The following is a 20,252-nucleotide window of genomic DNA, read 5'->3' on the forward strand; positions in this document are numbered from 1 at the left end:
GGTATAGGGACTCATGTAACTTGATTCTAAAGAACATTTGTAGGTTGGTACATAGCTCGTGTGTCAATTTCGAACAATTAAAGGCTTCTATCTACAACAGGGCTGTAAGCTAGGGCCTAGGGGGAATAGAAAGAACATTTAAGAATAGAAATCAACCACAAAAACTTCCTAGAATACTGGAGATCAAATCTAGAACAGGGATATATATTGATAGTATTCGGCATAGTGTAAGTTTAAGATATGAACAATCAATACGAGACATCACATATACATTTAAGAATGAGTTTGCATATCAATAAAGTTAAAAAGTTTAAAGATCAAGCAAGAGGAAATTCATCTTAATTCTGCGGTGCTTCTAAAAGCATCTTATTACATGGAGACGGGAATAACCCAATAGAACAACATGCACAAATCATTGGGTCATATGAAGCTGCAGGAACACCACTCAACTAAAGTAATAGAAGGGGTCATCAGGAGATGGATGAGATATTGTCTTGTATTTCAATTTGACGCTGTCATAGGGAAGTACGTCCAACTTCGCTGCATCACTGGCCCAACCGACCTCAGACTCAGACAAATGGTTCCTCAGAATAGTCTCTTTCTCAGATGATGGATGAGGAGGATGAGTAGAATGGAAAAGTAATGCATAATATCAAGATAAGTTCATGCAGCAACAAAAATGGATGAGGTAAATAAATAGTCCTAATGTCTAATGTTCAAGTAGAGATAGTATGCATGAATAAACATCACATATAGAGTCTTGACATTTGGAAATAGCTTCAAAAAGGATAGAAGCCCATTCTCTTGATCTTTTGATCCAAACATTAGTTTTATAGCCAGGCTCTCGACACTAGGAATCGCCAAAGACGGCTGATCAGGTTACTCTCCCTTGTTCCCTCTGTAGCATAAGTGCATATAAACTAATAGCTTAACCTTTAGATTTTTTAGTCTAAATGATACAGTCTTTTAACTGGAGGGGTTAGGGTACATTAGTGAATGTATTGTTGACATGTTGATTTTTCTGGTCTTTTGTTTCCATGGGAGTAAAACTATGGATGACAAACATACACATGTTCACACCACAAAAACACAAACACAAGTGAGCGAGTGTGCACGGAGTACACAATCCAGATTAAAAAAAAACATACTTTCCAGATCAATGCACCTATGTACTCCCAATAAATATATAGTTAGGATTAAATAGCTTGAAAAAAAAAACCCTTTTCACACTACACAAGCGAGCGGAAGTGTGAACTACGTCACGTAAAAATGGAACACTCCAAACCCTGAAACTTTATTTTATTAGAAACACGCGTGTGGGCATTTACTCCAAATAAATGTGTGTGAAACAAACATCCTTAGTACCCACCATTGTGTCGTTGACACTTTCAATTCAGCCTAACTAAGTGAAGAAAAATAGTGGCATTGAAGAGACATTTGGATGGTTGTCACAAACTATATTCCAAAAATTGAGCTTCCAAGACCTCACAGTAACCTATTCACAAGACATGCATCTATGTTGGTACTCTAAATAAATAAGACATGTGGCACATCAAAGGTTAAACTAAGGTGGGTGGGAACAAACACCCTTCATCCCTGGCACTGTCATTCCCATCCATCCTAAGTGACAGGATAGTGAACAATAGTTGGAGTCATAGCGAGGGTGTAGCCATTTAAATCTGTTAGAAGTTTTTTCCATTAAATTCCCTGAACACGCTAATTGAACAGTCAAGTGATTTGCCATTTAATTCCCTTAACATTAAAAGCAACATTGAGATATTTTGCCACCTATTAACACTACAACAAAAACCTGATATAGATACACTTTTGTAGATGCATTTTGCAAATTGCTTCTAAGATCAGGAGTTTTATAGTGTAGAGGCACTTTAAAAATTGCCTAGAAAACTTTTACTCTAGAGACATTTTCAGCTCATTTTATTAGATTTTATCTTGTAGAGGCACTCTTTCGGCACTTCAAAATGCGCCTGATATATAAAGGCATTTTATTTAGACATTTTAAACTATGTAGAGACACTTCTTAGAATGATAATGTATAATAAAAGACTAAATGTAAGTAACTAAAGACATGAACATACAAGTAATGACATGGAGTTGAGTTGGTTAGTGCACTGAAGATAAAAATGATTTATTCAAGAGATCTTGAGGCTTGACAAAAGCAAGGAAACTGTTTTATTCCCCTTTTTTAGACTGGTTTCATATGTTTGTGGTACAATTTAATGTCTCTAGAAAATGCCTCTACCATCTTATAGACATTTTATAAAATGTCTCTTCGTTTGTAGAGACGACTCACCATAAGACACTTATTAGACATTTTTTTTAAATGCCTCTACAGTATTGTAAAGGCACTTGAAAAGTGCCTCTATAGTACTAGAAAAATGTCTCTACAAAGCATTCTTCTTGTAGTGTAATTCCCTGAAGCAAATCTTTAGCATACACAAATGAAGATGACTAGACCTCTACTAATGGTGGTGAGGACAAAATCACTAATCTCCCCAACAATCTCCTCTCTGAAATCGTCTCCCGCCTCCCCATGACTGATGCCATTCACACCACCATATTTTCTCATGGCTCGACTATTCTCAGAGATCCGACGTGCCGGGGAGCATGTCCTCGACGAGCTCTTGAATGAAAGCCATGGTCGCCAGCATCCTGTTCTTCCACCCTGGACCCTTTAGCATCATCTGTTTAACCTGCATTAGCATGGGGTCTCACGATGACGCGCTTAGGAGCTGGTTTAGGGCTTTTGCTGACAAGCACCTTGAGGAGCTCGCCTTCCTCAACCTGCACTACCCAAATGATGTGATGGTACCTTGCTGATCTCTTCCATTGCAATTCCCTGAAGCAGGTCTAACTTGGTGGCGTCCAGTTGCCTAACACCGGCATCGTCCCTTGTACCCACACTTTTCGTGAGCTCCAGGAGATCTGTTTGCATTGTTGCATTCTGCATGAGTGGGATGTCAAGAACCTGCTGACCTGCAGCCCAAAGGTAGAGAAGCTCTTGCTCATCAGTAGCTCATGTGGCTGGCTGCCGCGGTTGCACATCCGCTGCCGCTGCCTCTGGTGCTTGCTGCATTGGGCCTCCTCATTTGAGGATCTCGTGTTGGTATTCACTCCATGTCTCGAGCGCCTCATCCTTTGAAAGGATGATGCTTTGTACTGGAGGGACAGTAAGAAGATCAAGATCTGCTCCACGCCTAAGCTCCAGGTTATTGGATATCTAAATCCCACTGATCATTTTCTTCAGATAGATTCGTGATACTGTGATTAAGGTATTGAGCTCTAGCTCTCTTTTTTTTTGTTTCTTTAATTGATTTGGATTATCATCAGCTAAAACTAAACTTATGTGTACACATATAATTAATTTAGAGGTGATTTGACTTTGTGTTTTTGTTTAATTAATTTCACATATTGATAATGTAGAGTGGCATGACGCTAGTGCTCTATATACTGTTGTTGTTCCTAGTGTCAAGGTCTGTGCAACAACTATTCGTTTTGTTGGTGTTTGCAAGGAGGAGCATATGGTGCCTGGCTTCCTCAAATGTTTCCCTAGCGTAAAAATATTGCATGTTAAGGTGACAATATAATTGTGTTCCCACTTTGATTATGTTTAGTTAATTTTTACGTTACTTTTAATGAAACCATCTATCCACCCACTGACTTGACGTTTCTTACAATGGTTTTTGTGGCCTTTTGCAAATAGTCAGAACACACCATCAAGATTAACTTGGAGTTCTGGAAAGATCAGCTTTATCTAGTGTGTTCGGTCCAGCATCAATAAGGTGATATTTGATGATTTCAGTGGAGATGAGTGTGAACTTGCATTCCTCACTTTCATTGCACATAATACAAATCAGCTGGAACAGATTTACATTATCCCTTCTAAGAAGGATCTTTCTGCAGGGAGTTCTTTGGGGAATGCCATAAATCATTTACTATCATTGACATTATTTGTCTTCTTCATATTGCAGGGCACAAGTTTGTGCAGGTGCAAAAATGCTTGGAACTACCAGATAGCATCAGACCTATCTCTTTATGACCCTTTTGGTTATGTCATATCAGAAATAACATCAGCTTGATATCTTGTCCTTCCCTGGGACATAACTAAGCTCCCAGTGGTGCCTAAATATAAATGTTCTCTTGTAAAAAATATCAGGCAGTTCCGTCGAATTCATAATAATGTAATTGTAAGAGACTATTCATGTTCAAGTTTGCTGTTCTCTAATTAACCATATAGGCCAGTTGTATTCAAAATGTTTCATATGCGATATTGTGATCTCAACGAAAAAGTCATATGATCTATATTTTATCATGTGATCATTTTTTGCTCTGTACTTACAGACTCTTGATATACATATAGATTGTGTAATCACAATTATTGCTCTTTACCATTTTATGCTTTGAGCCCAAAGGCATAAGACAACAGAATCAAGAATTGAAGGTACACCCAAATCAGGAAAATTAAAGATAACTTCATCCCATGAATATTCAAAATATTAGGTTTCAGCAATATTTTCAAGTAAGATAATCAATTTGATCAATACCAAATCTTCGAGGACATCTGAGCTATCTAGATATATGAAAATATAGAGCTTCCTGGTTGATTAATTAATAAATATTGGATTTTAAATACTTTGATACTCCCTCCGTCACAAAATAGTTGTCTCTCTAGGGTTCAAAATTTGTTACACAATACTAATATTAAGAGTACTACTTGTTTCTATCCATTCTATATATCCTCAGTATCCTCCCACTTCCATTCAAATAAGAGGCACTATAGTCTTTGTTTCCCAAAACTTAATTTATGGTAAACAACCTAGAAGACAAGTATTGTGGGACAGAGGGAGTAACTATTATTCTTTTTTTTTTTGAGAACAGGTCAAATATATTGATCCGGCTTTTGGGAGAAAGCCAAAGCAGGGGTAACTATTATTATTTCTCTTCAGTTTCTCCCTATATGAAAGACCCCATAATTTTTCAGACTAGTGAGAAGTATTCATATATAAAATGAATACTGATTCAGTAATTCTGACGTATGTGTATAATTAACTTACTTTTTTTTATTATTTTTAGCATAAAGTCTTATAGCTCTGTAGTTTTCCACTGTAGTACATTGTGGCTAATTCTGTGAGTATATTGGTTGCACTGCTTTTTATTTTTAAGCAAAATATGTATTTGTTAGGCAGAGGTCAGAGAGCAGTCCACGGATAATTAATATGGACAGAATTTGATCGGGTCGCTCTCTGGCATGTTCTGTACGTATGTGAATGCATATAGACATATATATAACTTAATTACTCTAGCTAAATTTTTTTAGTCTAAATGATACAATTTTTTGGGTGTCCCTATATTACCTGGCATTGATGGTGTTGTCTAATGACATAGACACAGATCAACGTCTATATATGTGTATTTTCCTATGACGTTTCCATGTGGTAATTTATTTTTTTAACTAGATGTTCCTAGCTCAACACCCCTCCTCGTCTTAATAAAAACATCATGTAATTATCATTTATATGTCAGGGAAGAGGAGGGGTGAGGAAGTCAAGGAGAGCACATATGAAGGACCAACGGGACCACGAAAAAGATCATATAGGTAACTGAGGAGTGGGAGGGTGGGGGGGGGGGGGGAGGGGGGGATAGACAAGACTCGCCATCACTACTTAGGGGTTGTTTAGCATGGCTTTAGCTCTTTAATCCACTCGTAAGAGTTGAAGGTAAACAAAATACCAAGTGATGTGAAATGCTAAATTAAGGAGTGGAGCAGGGCATGAAGCGGAGCTGAAAATAATTATAGATACATATAATTAATGGCCTAGCTTGAACCTGCTCTACAACTTTGCTTCACTCTCACCTTGTAAATTTTGTGGAGCTAAACTCTAGCTCAACACTCTCTTATATGCACTGTATTGTGCATATATATTTTGGCATAGGACTATAGGAGTGGAGGTGTAAGGGCGTAAGGCTGTTTCATTCATCAAAGTTCCCTGTTGAGTTCAATTAATTTTTATAAATGTTGAGTGGGGTGCATGATCATAGCGATAACATAACATTAATTATACGAATCCTTAATTTATTTTGTTGTTTTGTTCCTTTATTATTCTTACTATTAGGACTTAGGAGTATTATGATATTGAGTGCTTGCTTGAAGAGGACGGTGCCCCACAATGAAGGTGCGGTATTGGTGCCCATGCTGAGGTTGAAGATCCTTGCCGAGGTCATGACACAATGTGTTAGATTCAGCAAGAGTACATGTATGTTGTCGCTGTTGCACTTAAGCCTTCATATACTCTAGCTCAATTAGTTGCATATTGGTCCATTACTTCATGTAACTAAGAAATCGTTCTCATCGAAATGAATAAGTAGTGAAGAAAACTAGAAAAGCTACACTAGCTGTTCGGGGGCACAAAATTGCTCTACGTTTTCATTCTTTTGTTTCTTGTTTGAATATCGTGTGTGTTTTCCTATAGATTTCAAACATATGCGAAGAAATAAATTGTGCTTTGCCGTATATATACATTTGAACTTTAGTTACTTTCGTTTCCACATATTTGTATATCACCAAGTAGTTGGTAATTTCAGTAGAAATCAATCAATTAATACGTCGATATTCTGGGCCAATCCATTTTATAACTCGTATTGACTTTGGATGCTACAAAAGGCCGCTCTTGTAGCCATTGTTTTTATTACTTATACATGGGAAATTTAATTTTATTCCTCTTCTTTCTCCTTTTTTTTTTCACTTCTAAATCAAAATAATATAGAGAATATACAATTACTATGTCCTTCCTTCTTTCTCCTTCATCTCCTATATCATTCCTTCCCTGGCACTTCCTCATTCCTATCCTTACTTTCTCTATTTGACATCTCTCTTAGTTTGTCCAAGCTAGCTTCCACTAATTGATATTAGGTGATCTGATAACCAAACCCAAAGTTTTCATTCTAGATCAAGTCATCGTTGTCGTTTGGATCAATCAATTGGCCCAATAAATTATAAACCGATGGAAACCCGCTCCTCGAAAAAGGCTAGACAGTATGGTGACACCCTCCTCAAATAAAAACGTCTTTATTTTTTTCCCTTTTGAGAATGACCTCTTAATTGGATAATTTTGCAGTACAATAGAAATCAACCACAAAAACTCTGTTCCTACTTCCTAGCTTACCGGAGATAATATTTACAACTACTTCCTAGCTTACCAGAGATAATATTTACAACTGGGATATACTGCTAGTAGACGTCATAGTGTAAGTTTAAGATATGACAATCAATACAAGAAATCACATATCCATTTTTTTAAAAGAGTTTGTTGCATATCAATAAAGTTTGAACCTTTTCAAGATCAAACAAAGAGGAAATTCAACTTAATTCTGCAATGCTTCTAAAAGCATATTTATTACATGGACACTTGAACAACCCAATAGAACGAGATAATACACCACCATAGTTGCATGAATCTTTGGGTTACATGAAGCTGCAGGAAGACCACTCAACCCACGTAATCAAAGGGGTCATCACGAGCTGGATCAGATACTATCTTGTATTTCAATTTGACACTGTCAAACGGAAGTACCTCCAACTTCGCTGCATCACTGGCCCAACCGACCTCAGATTCAGACAAATAGCTCCTCAGAATAGTCTCTTTCTCAGCTGGTGTATCATGTTACCGATTAAAGAAGATTTTGTCACATGGGAAAAGACGCATCTCCTTTAGCAATCTAGCTGTCCCCATGACTGCTCTAATGAATGGAAGATCACCGAGAACCACTCCATGTAGATTATAGAACGTGAACTTTGTAAGTTGTGAATGGACACATAAAATGGATCCAAGGTTCTTCATCCAGAAATCTACATCACGCTCATCATGGAAAACACAAGATGATGTACAAGGAGGATGTGACTGCAAAATTAATGCAATATATATATTACGATCAATTCACGCATCAATTAACATAAATGGATCAAGTAAATGAAATACAACACTAATGTCTAGTATGCAAGTAGAGATAGGTATGCATGAATTACCATCACATATAGAGTCTTGACATTTGGAAATATCTTCAGAAAGGACAAAAGCCTATTCTCTTGCTCTTTTGATCCAAACGATAGTTTTATAGCCAGGGTCTCGACACTAGGGATCGTTAAAGACGGGCTGATCTTCGTCCCAGCCTACATACCACATGCAGTAAGCCAAAAAAGAATATAAAGATTAGCCTAGAAAATGAGCATTTTACTCATAAAAACATACACTGATCAAATTTGATGTAAGATAATATATAGATAGAGCATAATCTAATATATATCCATATTCCATATACCTCTATGATAGTTCCTCCGATCTGGACCACATGCAGAATGGTGTCAAGATACCCGATCGCTCGAAGGATGGGTGCGCGGGTGATCTTGATCATGAACATGTAAAGACTCATCACTAACATCGGCCTCCAGATGATGAGACGCTCAAGGGACGGAGCGTCCAGCAAGTCGAGCACCTTGGTGTGGAAAATGCAGAGGACCAAGATTTTCATGGTGGAGCTCACGACTTCCATGGCCGAATAGGGCATGTCGTTGGGGTTGATCAGCGTGAGCGACTCGAGCTTAGGGCAGCCGGCGAGCATCCGGCCCAGCTTGTTGGCCGCCCGGAAGTGGCCCTCGCATAGGACGAGCTCCCGCAGTCTCGGCAGGTCGACGTCGGTGTACGGGGGCAGGCCGCAGCGCGCGACGGCGAGGCGCACCATGGAGGTGCAGGTGAGGACCTCGGGCGGGAGGGTTACGGCGCGGGCCACGCCGCCGGGGTGGACGAGGACGAGATCCTCGACGCCGCCCTTGCGTCCCATGGCGCGGATCCAGTGGCCGAGGCGGTCGTGGCGGTGGAAGTTGGTGCTCGTGAGCCGGATGCTGCGGAAGGGGCCCGGGTGGGAGTCGATGGCGCGCGACACCTTGTCCACCACCACCGCGGCGTGGTGCGATCTGGAGCTGATCCGCCCGGTGACGGCGCCGGCGCCGGCTTGGGGCGTGGTGGGGATCACGAAGAGGGCGTCGTCGAGGACGAGGGGCACGGAGCCCCAGATCCGGGCCCAGGGGCGGGACAGCGCCGTGGTGCGGGCGCCGTCGGCGGCCGGAAGACGGGACACGACGTCCTGGAGGAGCTCCGCCGGGAGCTGGCTGATGCGGTCGCCGCCGCGCGCGTGCGAGCTCGAGGAGGTGGTGAAGACCGCGCCCGCGCCGGCGCCGTCGGGTGGGGCAGCGGCGGTGTTGCTGGAGGCTGGTGGCGGCGGAAGGTAGGTGAGGATCTCGCGGAGGCGCTGGTTGTGGTCCATGGTGATCGGCGGCGGCCGGCGGCGAGAAATGGGGGGAAACAGACAGCGACGAGGGAGCGAGAGAGCGAAGTGCGACTAGGGTTTCCGTGCTTTTTGGGCCGACAGCGCGCTCGTGGTGGGCCACCGCGGAAGTAGGGTCGGACGCCCGTAGGTTTGCTTCGTGACGCCGCCCCGCCCCCGATTTGCGCCCCGTCAGATCGACCGGACGAATCTTAAAGCAGTTTTTTTTTCTGCCCTTCCAAACCCCTTCTGCACGCGGAACCTCGAGAGGACGATGCCCATCGCTTCCCATATCCATGGCTGAGAGACTTCAGATGGTTCTTTGACACACAAGAAGGAATTCTTTCTTCTCCATGTGCCAATGAGCCCATCTGAGCGAGGGTTAGCAATCTCGAAACAATGATTTTTGTCGGGGGGGGGGGTCGTAGAAAGAACCGAAATTTCGGTACGTTTTTTGGTTGAAAGCTTTTGAAACTTTAACGAATTTTAAATCAATTTTAATAAAATTTGACTAAATTCACAAAAAATTGGAAAAAAAACCAAAAAATATCGGTCAAGATATGTGCTTTGGGGGGGGGGGGATTACGGGTAATTTCGGAAATTTCCAAAATTTTGTTCCGGAATTGCAATCATTGATTTGAGCTTGTTTTCCCATTTCTTGTAATCCTTGGTTTTCGTAGAAATAGCATATCCAAGTGGTATATATAAGCCACAATCAATTCTTTCGTAGTGCCCCTGTTGCTGCCATCTTGTTTGTAGGATAGTATGAATTTAATTGGAGGTTTTGAACTTCAATCAAACAAGCATATATTACTTAGTAAGAAAATCCTAGCATTCTTTTCAGTCTCCGAATACACAACTATACCCGTGTTTCTTGTTAGTTGTTAGCACAGCAAGCCGGCCTGCAGGCTGTAGCCATATATGTTTTTGGACGGAGCGGAGGAGACTAGGGTTGTAAGACGGGGCAAATAAAAATTTTACCGTATAACAGAGATCAACCACAAAAAATCTGTTCTTAGTGATAATATTTGCAAAAGGGATACATCGAAGTATTCGGCATAGTGTAAGTTTAAGATATGACAATGAATACAAGACATGACAGATCCATTTTTTTTTAAAAAAAAGAGGTTGTAATCGAAGTGGTCATCACAAGCTGGATCAGAAACTGCCTTTTGTTTCAATTTGACATTGTCATAGGGAAGTACTTCCAACTTCGCCGCATCACTGGCCCAACTAAAGTCAGACTTAGACAAATAGTTTCTCAGAATAGTCTCATTCTTAGCGGGTGGGCCAAATAACCGATAAAAGAAGATTTCATTGGATGGGAAAAGACACATCTCCTTTAGCAATCTAGTTGTTCCCATGACGGCTTTAATGAATGCAAGATCACTGAGAACCACTCCATGTAGATTATAGAACATGAACTTTGTAAGTTGTGAACAGACGCATAAAATGGATTTAAGGTTCTTCATCCAAAAATCTACAACATGCTTATCAGGGAAAACACAAGATGACAATGGACAAGGAGGATCATAGACTACAAAAGTAATGCATAATATATGAAGATCAATTCAAGCAGCAATTAACAGAAATAGATCAAGTAAATGAGATATAGCTCTAATCTCTAATTTGCAAGTAGAGATAGTATGCATGAATCACCATCACTTATAGAGTCTTGACATTTGAAAATAGCTTCAGAAAGGACTGAAGCTTATTCTCTTGCTCTTTTGATCCAAACGTTAGTTTTATAGCTTGGGTCTTGACACTAGGAATTGTTTTGGACAGGTTGATTAGGTTGCTCTCGCTGTTGGGTGGGTGCATTAGTGAACATATTGTTGACAGGTTGAGTTTTCTGGTCTTTTGTTTCCATGGGAGTATAACTAAGGATGACGAACTTACACATGTTCACACCACACAAACACAAACACAAGCGAACTAGTGTGCACCAAGTACACAGTTCAAATAATAAAAGGAACTTCCCAAACCCAGGCATGAATGTACTCCCAATAAATATATCCTTAGTATTAAATGGCTTAAAAATTCCCTTTTCACAGTACAGTAGCTAGCGAGAGTGTGAACCACGTCACGTAAAAAATGGAACATTCCACACCTCGACACTTTTTTATTAGTAACGCCCGTGTGGGTATTTCTCCAAATAAATGTGGGTAGAACAAACATCCCTAGCTAGTACCCACCATTGTGTCATCGACACTTTCAATTCAGCCTAGCTAAGTCAGTAAAAAATAGTTGCATTGAAGATAAAAGCAACATTGAGATGTTTTGCCATTTATTAGTTCCCTGAAACAAATCTTTAGCATACATAAATAAAGATAAAATAGTAAATGTGATTCAAGACAGAAGGTTTATGCTGACCTCACTGTAGATACATAGTCCATATCAAACCCAATTCAACATTTTGCCCTTTAATAGCATATAGAGGACATAACACTAAGGATTCACATGTGATGTTTCTCAATGAAAAAAACTATATATTATCTATATTTAATCATGTGATCATTTTTTGCTCTGTACTTACAAACTTTTTATGTATGTAAAGATTGTGTGATCGATATTATTGCTCACAAATACCCTTTTCACACTACATAAGTGAGCAAGAGTGCGAACCATGCCACATATAAAAATGGAACATTCCAATCTCAAAACTTTTTTCATTAAAAAAAAAGCTCGTGTGGGTATTTATTCCAAAGAAATGTGGGTGCAACAAACACATGAGTACCCACCATTGTGTCATCGACACTTTCAATTTAGCCTAGCTAACTGAGTAAAAAATAGTGGCATTGAATAAACATTTGGATGGTTTTGTTCTCAACATAATTCCAGCAATTAACCTTTTCATTAAACACACGTATATGTACCTTTCATTAAACATTTGGATGGTTGTTCCCAACATGTACCTTTATGATAGTTCTTCCGATCTGGAGCACATGGATACTGGTGCCAAGGTACCTGCTCAAAGGACGGGCGCATGTTGGCGATCTTGTTCACAGACATGTAAGGACTCATGACTATGATGGGCCTCAGATGATGGCACGCTCAAGGGATGGAGCTTTCAGGAAGTTGAGCTCCTTCATATGGACCATAGAGAGAACCAAGCTTTTCATGGTGGGGCTCATGATGTCCATGGAAAAGGGCATGTCATTGGGGTTGATCAACGAGAGCAGCTCAATCTCAGGGCAGCTGACGAGCAACCGGTCAAAGTCATTAGCTTGAGTGTATCCCTCGCACAGGATGAGCTCCCGCAGGCTTGGCAGGAAGACGGCTTTGCTGGCCCTCAGGGTCAACTTTTACGGTGGTTGGCCAAAGAGCGCGACAGTGTGGCACACCATGGAGGTGCAGGTGAGGATCTTGGGCGGGAGGGTGGCGGCACAGCGCATGCCGCTGAGGTGCACGATGACAAGATCCTAGACGTTGTCATTGCGTTCCAAGGCACGGATCCAATACCTGAGGCTGTCGTGGCGGTTGAAGCTGGTGATGGTGAGTCGGACGGAGTGGAAGGGGCCCGGGTGGGAGTCAGTGGTGCGCGACACCGTCTTCACCACCGCAGAGTGTGTTTTTGGAAGCCCCTGGCAACGGGGCCCACTATGGGACAAAACAGGGCATCATCGAGGACGGAGGGGCACAAATCCCTAGATCCAGGCCTAGGGATGGGACAGCACCATTGGCGGCAGGCAGGCGGGACACAAGGTCGCGAGGAGCTCGGGTGGGAGCTGGCTGATGCCGGTTCTATCAGATGGGGGAGTGGTGTTGGTGGAGGCTGGCGGCAGCGGAAGGTAGGCAAGGATTTCATGCATGCACTCGTTGTGCTCCATATGATCGGCGGCGGCCGACAGCGAGAGGAGAGCGGCACACTGTGAGAGGGAATAGGGAAACAACGATGAAGGAACAAGAGAGCGAAGATGAGTTGCATCAGAAATGAGAACAATGCTAGGGTTCCGTGCCGTTGAGCCGACAACGTGGTGGGCCACAGTGGAAGTAGGGTCAGCCGTAGCCCTCGCCTCATGAGGCTGCCCCTGCCCCTGACTTGCGCCATGTCAGGTTGAACAAATCTTATAGCAGTTTTTCTAGCCTTCCAAACCATCACCCCCATGGAAGCTTGAGGTCGAGGCCATTGATCGCCTCCCAAATCCATGGTTGCGATGCGAGACTGTGGATGCTTTCTAAGGCCCTGACTCCTAATGGTTCTTTGACAACAAATAATGCGGATAAATGACGCCAGGGCAAAAAAATGTATGTGAAGTATACAATATCAGCCTAGCACAAAGGGGATTTTTTTAAAATTTTTCTAGGATCTTGGTGATAGAATGTTCTATCTTCCTGTTCTCTGTTCTACACATATTTTTTTGTTCAGTATGTCGCCTGGTCCAACCGTCCAAGCCATTTTAACATTTGTATTTATGCACCCGTTCATGAATAATTATGTATGGTGCATTTTTTATTAATACGAGATATGATTATGTCTCAGCCATTTTGCTATATATATATATATATATATATATATATATATATATATATATATATATATATATATATATATATATATATATATATATATATATATATATATATATAATTGGGCTTATTAGGATAAATGGCTGGTTGGATAGGATTTTTTTAGCAAGGGCATGAGAGCCCCCATTTCCATTTTGTATGGTTGGATAGGTTAGGCCATATTGATGTGTTGAGTTTTGAAATCCTTTATTTTTGTGCGAGTATAACTAAGGATGGCAAATGGCGAGTATAACTAAGGATGGCAAACTTACACATGTTCATAGCACACAAACACAAATGTGAGCCCACAAGTGTGCAGTCTACTACTTATGTGATAAATATTGGAACTATCCGAACCTTGAAACATTTATTTATTTTCCATTAAACACAAATCTTCTGCTATTTCCCCACAAAAAAAAAAAGATCTGCTGCTATTTACTCTAAATAAATTTAAACTGAGGTGGGTGGGAACAAATTAACACCCTTCATCCCGCGGCACTGTGGTTGATAAAATAATATCATGGGTGTAAATAGTGTTAATAACATTTTCTATCCAGCCTAAGTGTGACAAAACAGTGAACCTTAATGCCATAGCTAAAGTGTTTTGCAATTCCTTGAACATTAACACATCAAATTCAATTTGTCTTGCTTGAATTTGCCTGAGTCAGATCGAACAAAAATTCAGCGCTCTTGATATATTATAATCTGAACACTGGTTAATTTGGCAGCCTATCGAAGATCCTCAGTCTACCCAGCTTGATGACTTTGAGTTCTGGGAGGAGATCAATTCAGTTGAATGTGTCAGATCCAGCATCAAGAAGGTAGTGTTCCATGGGTTCTCCTGGAAGAATTCTGAGATAGCGTTCATCAATTCCATCGCCGAAGGAGGATTGGTGCTCGGGAAGATCTGTATCTTCCAGAGTCGACATGGTACTGCCCCAGATGATGATGAACTGAATGCTAAGCTGAGCATGGTAGCTTCTCTGAACATCGGCCTTGGCCGTACAGAGATCATATTTTCAGGTGAAGATCCAACCTGGTGCTCTAGGGCGGCAGCTGATCTTTCTCGTGCTGATCCTAGTAATGGTAATGATCTTTCATATTTTCATAGCGAGATGTTTTTGCCATTTAATTTCCTGAAAAAAATCTTTAACACAATATAAATGGGATGCAAGGGAGAAGGTTTATGCTGACCTCACTACACTAGCCCACATAAATCCCAATTCAGCATTTTGCCCGTTATTGAAAGACGGAGCTCTAGGGTCTAAACCACAAAATCACATGCACATCCATCCATGCCAATCAGTGGTGGAGTCAGCACTGCCGTAAAACCTGGGCGACTAGTAGCGTTTTTAAATGACCGACTGATTTTTGTACGTGTCAACGGCTAACGACAATGGAGACGGTAGTGGCGGAGCCCAAGTAGCCGACCGACCTGCCTTCCGCCGCTGATGCCAACAATTCTCAGAGATTTTTGACATTTAATTCCCTGAATACTAAAGCAATAATCAGAAGTTTTTGCCTTTTAATTAGATGAAACAAATCTTCAACAGAAATAAATGAATTAGATGTAATTATAAATTATTGTCAATATATGTAGTTACTGATTGTCGATATATGTAGACTGTGTAATCGTATTTCCTTTTTCTTGTTTTGAGCCCAATGGCATAAAACGTAGACTCAAGATTTCAAGGTTACACCAAAATCAGAAAATATACAAAAACTTCATCTGATGAACATTATTGAAGATATTAGCTAGGTTTCATCAATAATTTTTATGCTAGCTAATCAATTTTGATATTGAATCACAAAAGGTCTGGACCTAGATCCATGATGGCTGATTAATTAATAATTTGTGGACTTTAAATAATAATAATTTGTGGATTATTATTATTATTATTATTATTATTATTATTATTATTATTATTATTATTATTATTATTATTATTACTATTATTATTATTATTATTATTATTATTATTTCATTTCACCTTCTCTATGTATGAAAGATCCCTTTTCTGAATACTGAGAGATTTTCAGATACAAGAATGCATGATATTAATTCTGACTTAGGTGTATAATTTGTTCTCTCTCTCTCTCTCTCTCTTGCCAGAGTGAAGCTTTATTTTAACACAAACTCTGATAGCTCTGTAGTTCAGTTGTAACTTTTGTAACAGTAGAATAAATTTCTTGATTTGTTACACTATTGTTTTTACATAAATAAACATATTTTGATATATGTGTAACAAAAATTAACAAATGCAGTCTACAGATAAGTGTACAACTAAGGATTATAAACTTACACATATTAGTTACATCACACAAACACTAGCGAGCGAGTGTGCACCAAGTATATACACATTCCAACTTTCCAAACCTCAACATAATTTTCTCATTGAGCACACCCGTGCTTGTGTGTAATCCAAATAAATGTATAATTAAGATAGAATTGCTTACAAATACCCTTCTCACACCACGCAAACACAAGCGCCAAGCAAGTACACCACACACGCCAAATATAAAATGGAATTTTCCAGACCTCTAATTTTTTTTTCCAAAAAACACACTCGTGCAGGTATTTACTCTAAATAAATGTGTGTGTGTGGGGGGGGGGAGGGGGGACAAACACTCTTACTACCCACCATTGTGTCGTTGACACTTTAAATTCAGCCTAAGTGAGAAATAAAAAAAAATAAGGTGGCATTGAAGCAACAATTGGATATGGTTTTTGCGAACGTAATTCCATTAATTAAACACACGTCTATATAAACAATAAATCAAATATGCAACACAAAGGGTTAAACTCAGTTTGGTGGGAAACACACATCATCCTTGGCACTACTGTCATTTTACATCCAGCCTAAGTGACAAAATACTGAACATTTTTAAACAATAGTTAGAGGGTTTTTCCATTAAATCAGTTAGAGGGTTTTGCCATTCAATTCCCTGAAGACATTAAAGAAGCAGTGAAGGGATTTGCTATTTAATTCACAGAACATTAAAAGCAACCGTGAGATATTTTGCCATTTATTGATTCCTTGAAACAAATCTTTAGCAGAAATAAATGAAGATACAATCATAAATACGTGATGACAGAGAGAAGATTTATGCTTACCTCATTGCAGCTAGTCCACCATCAATTCCACTTCATCCTTTCGCCCTTTAATAGCACATATAGGCACACAACCCTAAGGATTAACCCCAAAATTCCCCCACCACCGCACTGTGCCCGCTGCCAAATCCCATCCGTGTCAATCACCATGTTCTCCCTCCTTTCCCTTGCCCACAAACTCTGCCCTCGATTCATCTCCCCCAACACCGCGAGCGGCACACCTCTACTAATGATGGTCAAGACCAAATCACTGCCCTCCCCAACAATCTCCTCTCTGAAATCGTCTCCCGCCTCCCCATCATTGATGCCATCCGTACCACCACACTTTCCCAAGGCTGGTCAAGGATTTGGCACTCGGTGCCGCTCAGCCTCGATCACTCCCAGATCCGACGTGCCGGGGAGAACATCCTCGATGATCTCTCCAACAGCGCCATGGTCGCTAGGGTCTCCAGCATCCTGTCCTCCCACCCTGGCCCCTTCAACAGTATCCATCTGACCTGCAGCAGTATGGGGTCTCACAATGACGCCCTCAAGAGCTGGTTCAAGGCATTTGCTGACAAGCACCTCAAGGAGCTTGCCTTCCTCAACCTGAACTACCCAAATGACATCATGGTACCTACTGATCTCTTCTGTTGCAAGTCCCTGAAGCGGCTCTACCTTGGTGGTGTCCAGCTGCCTGCAAACACTGGCATCATCCCTTGTTCCCACACATTCCATGAACTCTGGGAGATCTGTTTGTATCGATGCATCCTGCACGAGTGGGACATTGAGAACCTGCTGACCTGCAGCCCAAAGGTGGAGAAGCTCTCGCTGGTCAACAGTGCTTGTGGTTGGCCACTGCGGCTGCACATCCGCAGCCACAGCCTCCGATGCATGCTGCATTGGGCCTCCTCGTTGGAGGAGCTCGCTATGGTATCCACTCCATGCCTCGAGCGCCTCATCCTTTGGAGGGATGATGCTTTGCACTGGAGTGACTGTAAGAAGATCAAGATCTGCTCTATGCCTAAGCTCCAGGTCATCGGATATCTCAACCCTGCGGACCATGTTCTTCAGATTCGTGATACTGTGATCAAGGAATGGAGCTCTAGATCTCCTGTTTGTGTTTCTTTAATTAATTTGGATTATTAGTATCTAAAATTAAACTTATGTATGAGTGTGTGATTTATTTAGTGGTGATATTACTTTGCGGTTTGGTTTAATTTCATATATTCATAATGTAGAATGACATGAAGGCTAGCGCTGCTACGGTTGTTCCTAGTGTCGAGGTCTTGGCAATGACTATCCGTTTTGGTGTTCACGAGGAAGAGCGGATGGTGCCTTGCTTCCTCAAGTGTTTCCCTAGCGTAAAAATATTGCATGTTAAGGTGGGGATATTAATTGTGTTCCCCCTTTGATTTTGTTTAGTTAATTTTTACATTATTTTTAATGAGGCCATCCACCCACTGACTTAACTTTTGTTACAATGGTTTTTGTAGTCTATTGCACGTACTCAGACTACCAATGAGGTTAACTTGGAGTTCTGGAAAGATGTTGGATCCATCCAATGTGTTCGGTCAATCATCAAGAGGGTGATATTTGATGACTTTAGTGGAGAGGAGTGTGAACTTGCATTCCTCTCTTTCATTGCACAAAATGCAAATCAGCTGGAAGAGATTTACATCATCCCTTCCAAGAAGGATCTTTCTGCAGGGAGTTCTCTGGGGAATGTCATAAATCACTTCATGTCTTCAATATTATGGGCTTCTGCATATTGCAGGGTACAAGTTTGTGCCAGTGCAAAAAATGCTTGGAACTACCAAATGGCATCAGATCTCTCTCTTTATGACCCTTTTGGTTATATCGTGTCAGCAATAACGACAGCTTCTTGTCCTTCCCTGGTACATGGTTAAGCTACGAGTGGTGCCTAAATGTGAACATTCTTCTATTGTAAACCAGATCAGGCAGTTCTGGTGAATTCATAATAATGTAATAGTAAGACAATACTGCATGTTCAAGCTGTCTGTTGTCTAAACCTTATAGGTTGTATTCGATCCATATGTTTCAGATGAGATGTTGTTAGTTTTCTCAATGAAAAAACTATGTATTGTCCAACATTTAATCATGTAATAATTTTTTGCTCTGTTTTTTACTGATTGTCAATATATATAGATTGCGTAATCGTAATTCCTTTTTACCCTTTTTTATGCTTTGTGCCCAAAGGCATACGACACATCCCTTCTTTCTATATAATTACAACCACGAGCAGCCACCATGCATATTTAGCCATCTAATCAGAATAGTTTCAACCATCGGATCGATCTGCAGTAGGTGTTAGATGAAAGTCCCCTCCACTTCCTTACCAATTAAAATGATGCTATTAATCTTTTTCCAACCATCTAAAAATTATTTAATCTGGCAGTCAACTGGACACTAATGACATCAATTTTGGATCGACATTACCATTCCATTCATCTTTCCGTTCAGTTTTATATGCATATACTAATAAAAAAATGTATGCATATACATAGGAAAGCATACATATTTTGTTTTCCCTCACAATGCTTGTACTTGGTGAACAGTAATCAACATGCCGATCATGGAAGCATGCAATTTGCCTATGTTTCATATTCATACAGATTCCTGCAGCAATGCTAGGGGTATCAACAAATAAGACTAAAGATTTCATGGGACACCTAGATCAGAAAAAAAAAATACAACAAGTTCATTCGATGAACATTCAAAATGTTAATTAGACTTTAGCAGTACTTTCTATTAGCTACTCAGTTTGAATATTAAATCTTCAGAACATTTGATCTGGATCCATGAAAATGTAGAGAATCATGGTTGATTGAAATTTGGTGGATTTTACATGTAACATATACTGGTTGTTTTGTTTCACCATACTAGGAACCATCTGAAATGCGGGGAACTTTTCCTATTCCAGCATAAAGTTAAGTTTTTCATGTAAACCACTTATGAACTCACTGCATTCTAAATAGAATGAAGGAATTTATGCCATTACAAGAAAATTATTTTGTCATAACATAATTGATGTTTACATAGCTTCAGCAAAACATCTTAATGTATACTAATTGGAGTCTCTCCTAGCAACCCCTACATTAATCTAAAAGGTAAACAAGCTAGAAGTTCCCAAATTAATAGAAAAGCTAGAAATTCTCACACTAATGTAATTAAAAAGGATAAAATCATATACGTTCGTCTATCAAATCAATTAATGAGATCTTTTCCACCTCATAATATATTCATCTATGAAAATAGGAAATCATAAATATATGGTTGTATTCGGTTTAGACTC

At 40.3% G+C, this 20,252-nt stretch overlaps 2 protein-coding genes and 1 pseudogene across 2 annotated transcripts; 1 reads left to right on the plus strand and 2 right to left on the minus strand.

Annotated features, from left to right (window-relative positions):
* Window positions 1–7,277: 7,277 nt before the first annotated feature.
* LOC136354905 (F-box/LRR-repeat protein At1g06630-like) lies at window positions 7,278–9,449 on the minus strand. The gene is made up of 3 exons (XM_066306740.1): window positions 8,335–9,449; window positions 8,042–8,185; window positions 7,278–7,916 (listed from the first exon to the last, which is right to left on the minus strand). Exons 1-3 carry the CDS (start codon window positions 9,334–9,336, stop codon window positions 7,680–7,682), a joined length of 1,383 nt encoding a protein of 460 aa, XP_066162837.1. The 5' UTR covers window positions 9,337–9,449; the 3' UTR covers window positions 7,278–7,679.
* Window positions 9,450–10,494: 1,045 nt separating this feature from the next.
* Window positions 10,495–13,166, minus strand: LOC136355417 (uncharacterized; annotated as a pseudogene).
* A 397-nt stretch (window positions 13,167–13,563) lies between these two features.
* On the plus strand, window positions 13,564–18,910 carry LOC136355420 (FBD-associated F-box protein At5g60610-like). Its single transcript, XM_066307987.1, has 6 exons — window positions 13,564–13,584; window positions 14,574–14,931; window positions 17,199–18,052; window positions 18,178–18,300; window positions 18,433–18,663; window positions 18,893–18,910. Exons 1-6 carry the CDS (start codon window positions 13,564–13,566, stop codon window positions 18,908–18,910), a joined length of 1,605 nt encoding a protein of 534 aa, XP_066164084.1.
* The last annotated feature ends 1,342 nt before the right edge of the window (window positions 18,911–20,252 follow it).

Source organism: Oryza sativa, chromosome 1 (assembly GCF_034140825.1).
Source record: "Oryza sativa Japonica Group chromosome 1, ASM3414082v1".
Taxonomy (NCBI): domain Eukaryota; kingdom Viridiplantae; phylum Streptophyta; class Magnoliopsida; order Poales; family Poaceae; genus Oryza; species Oryza sativa.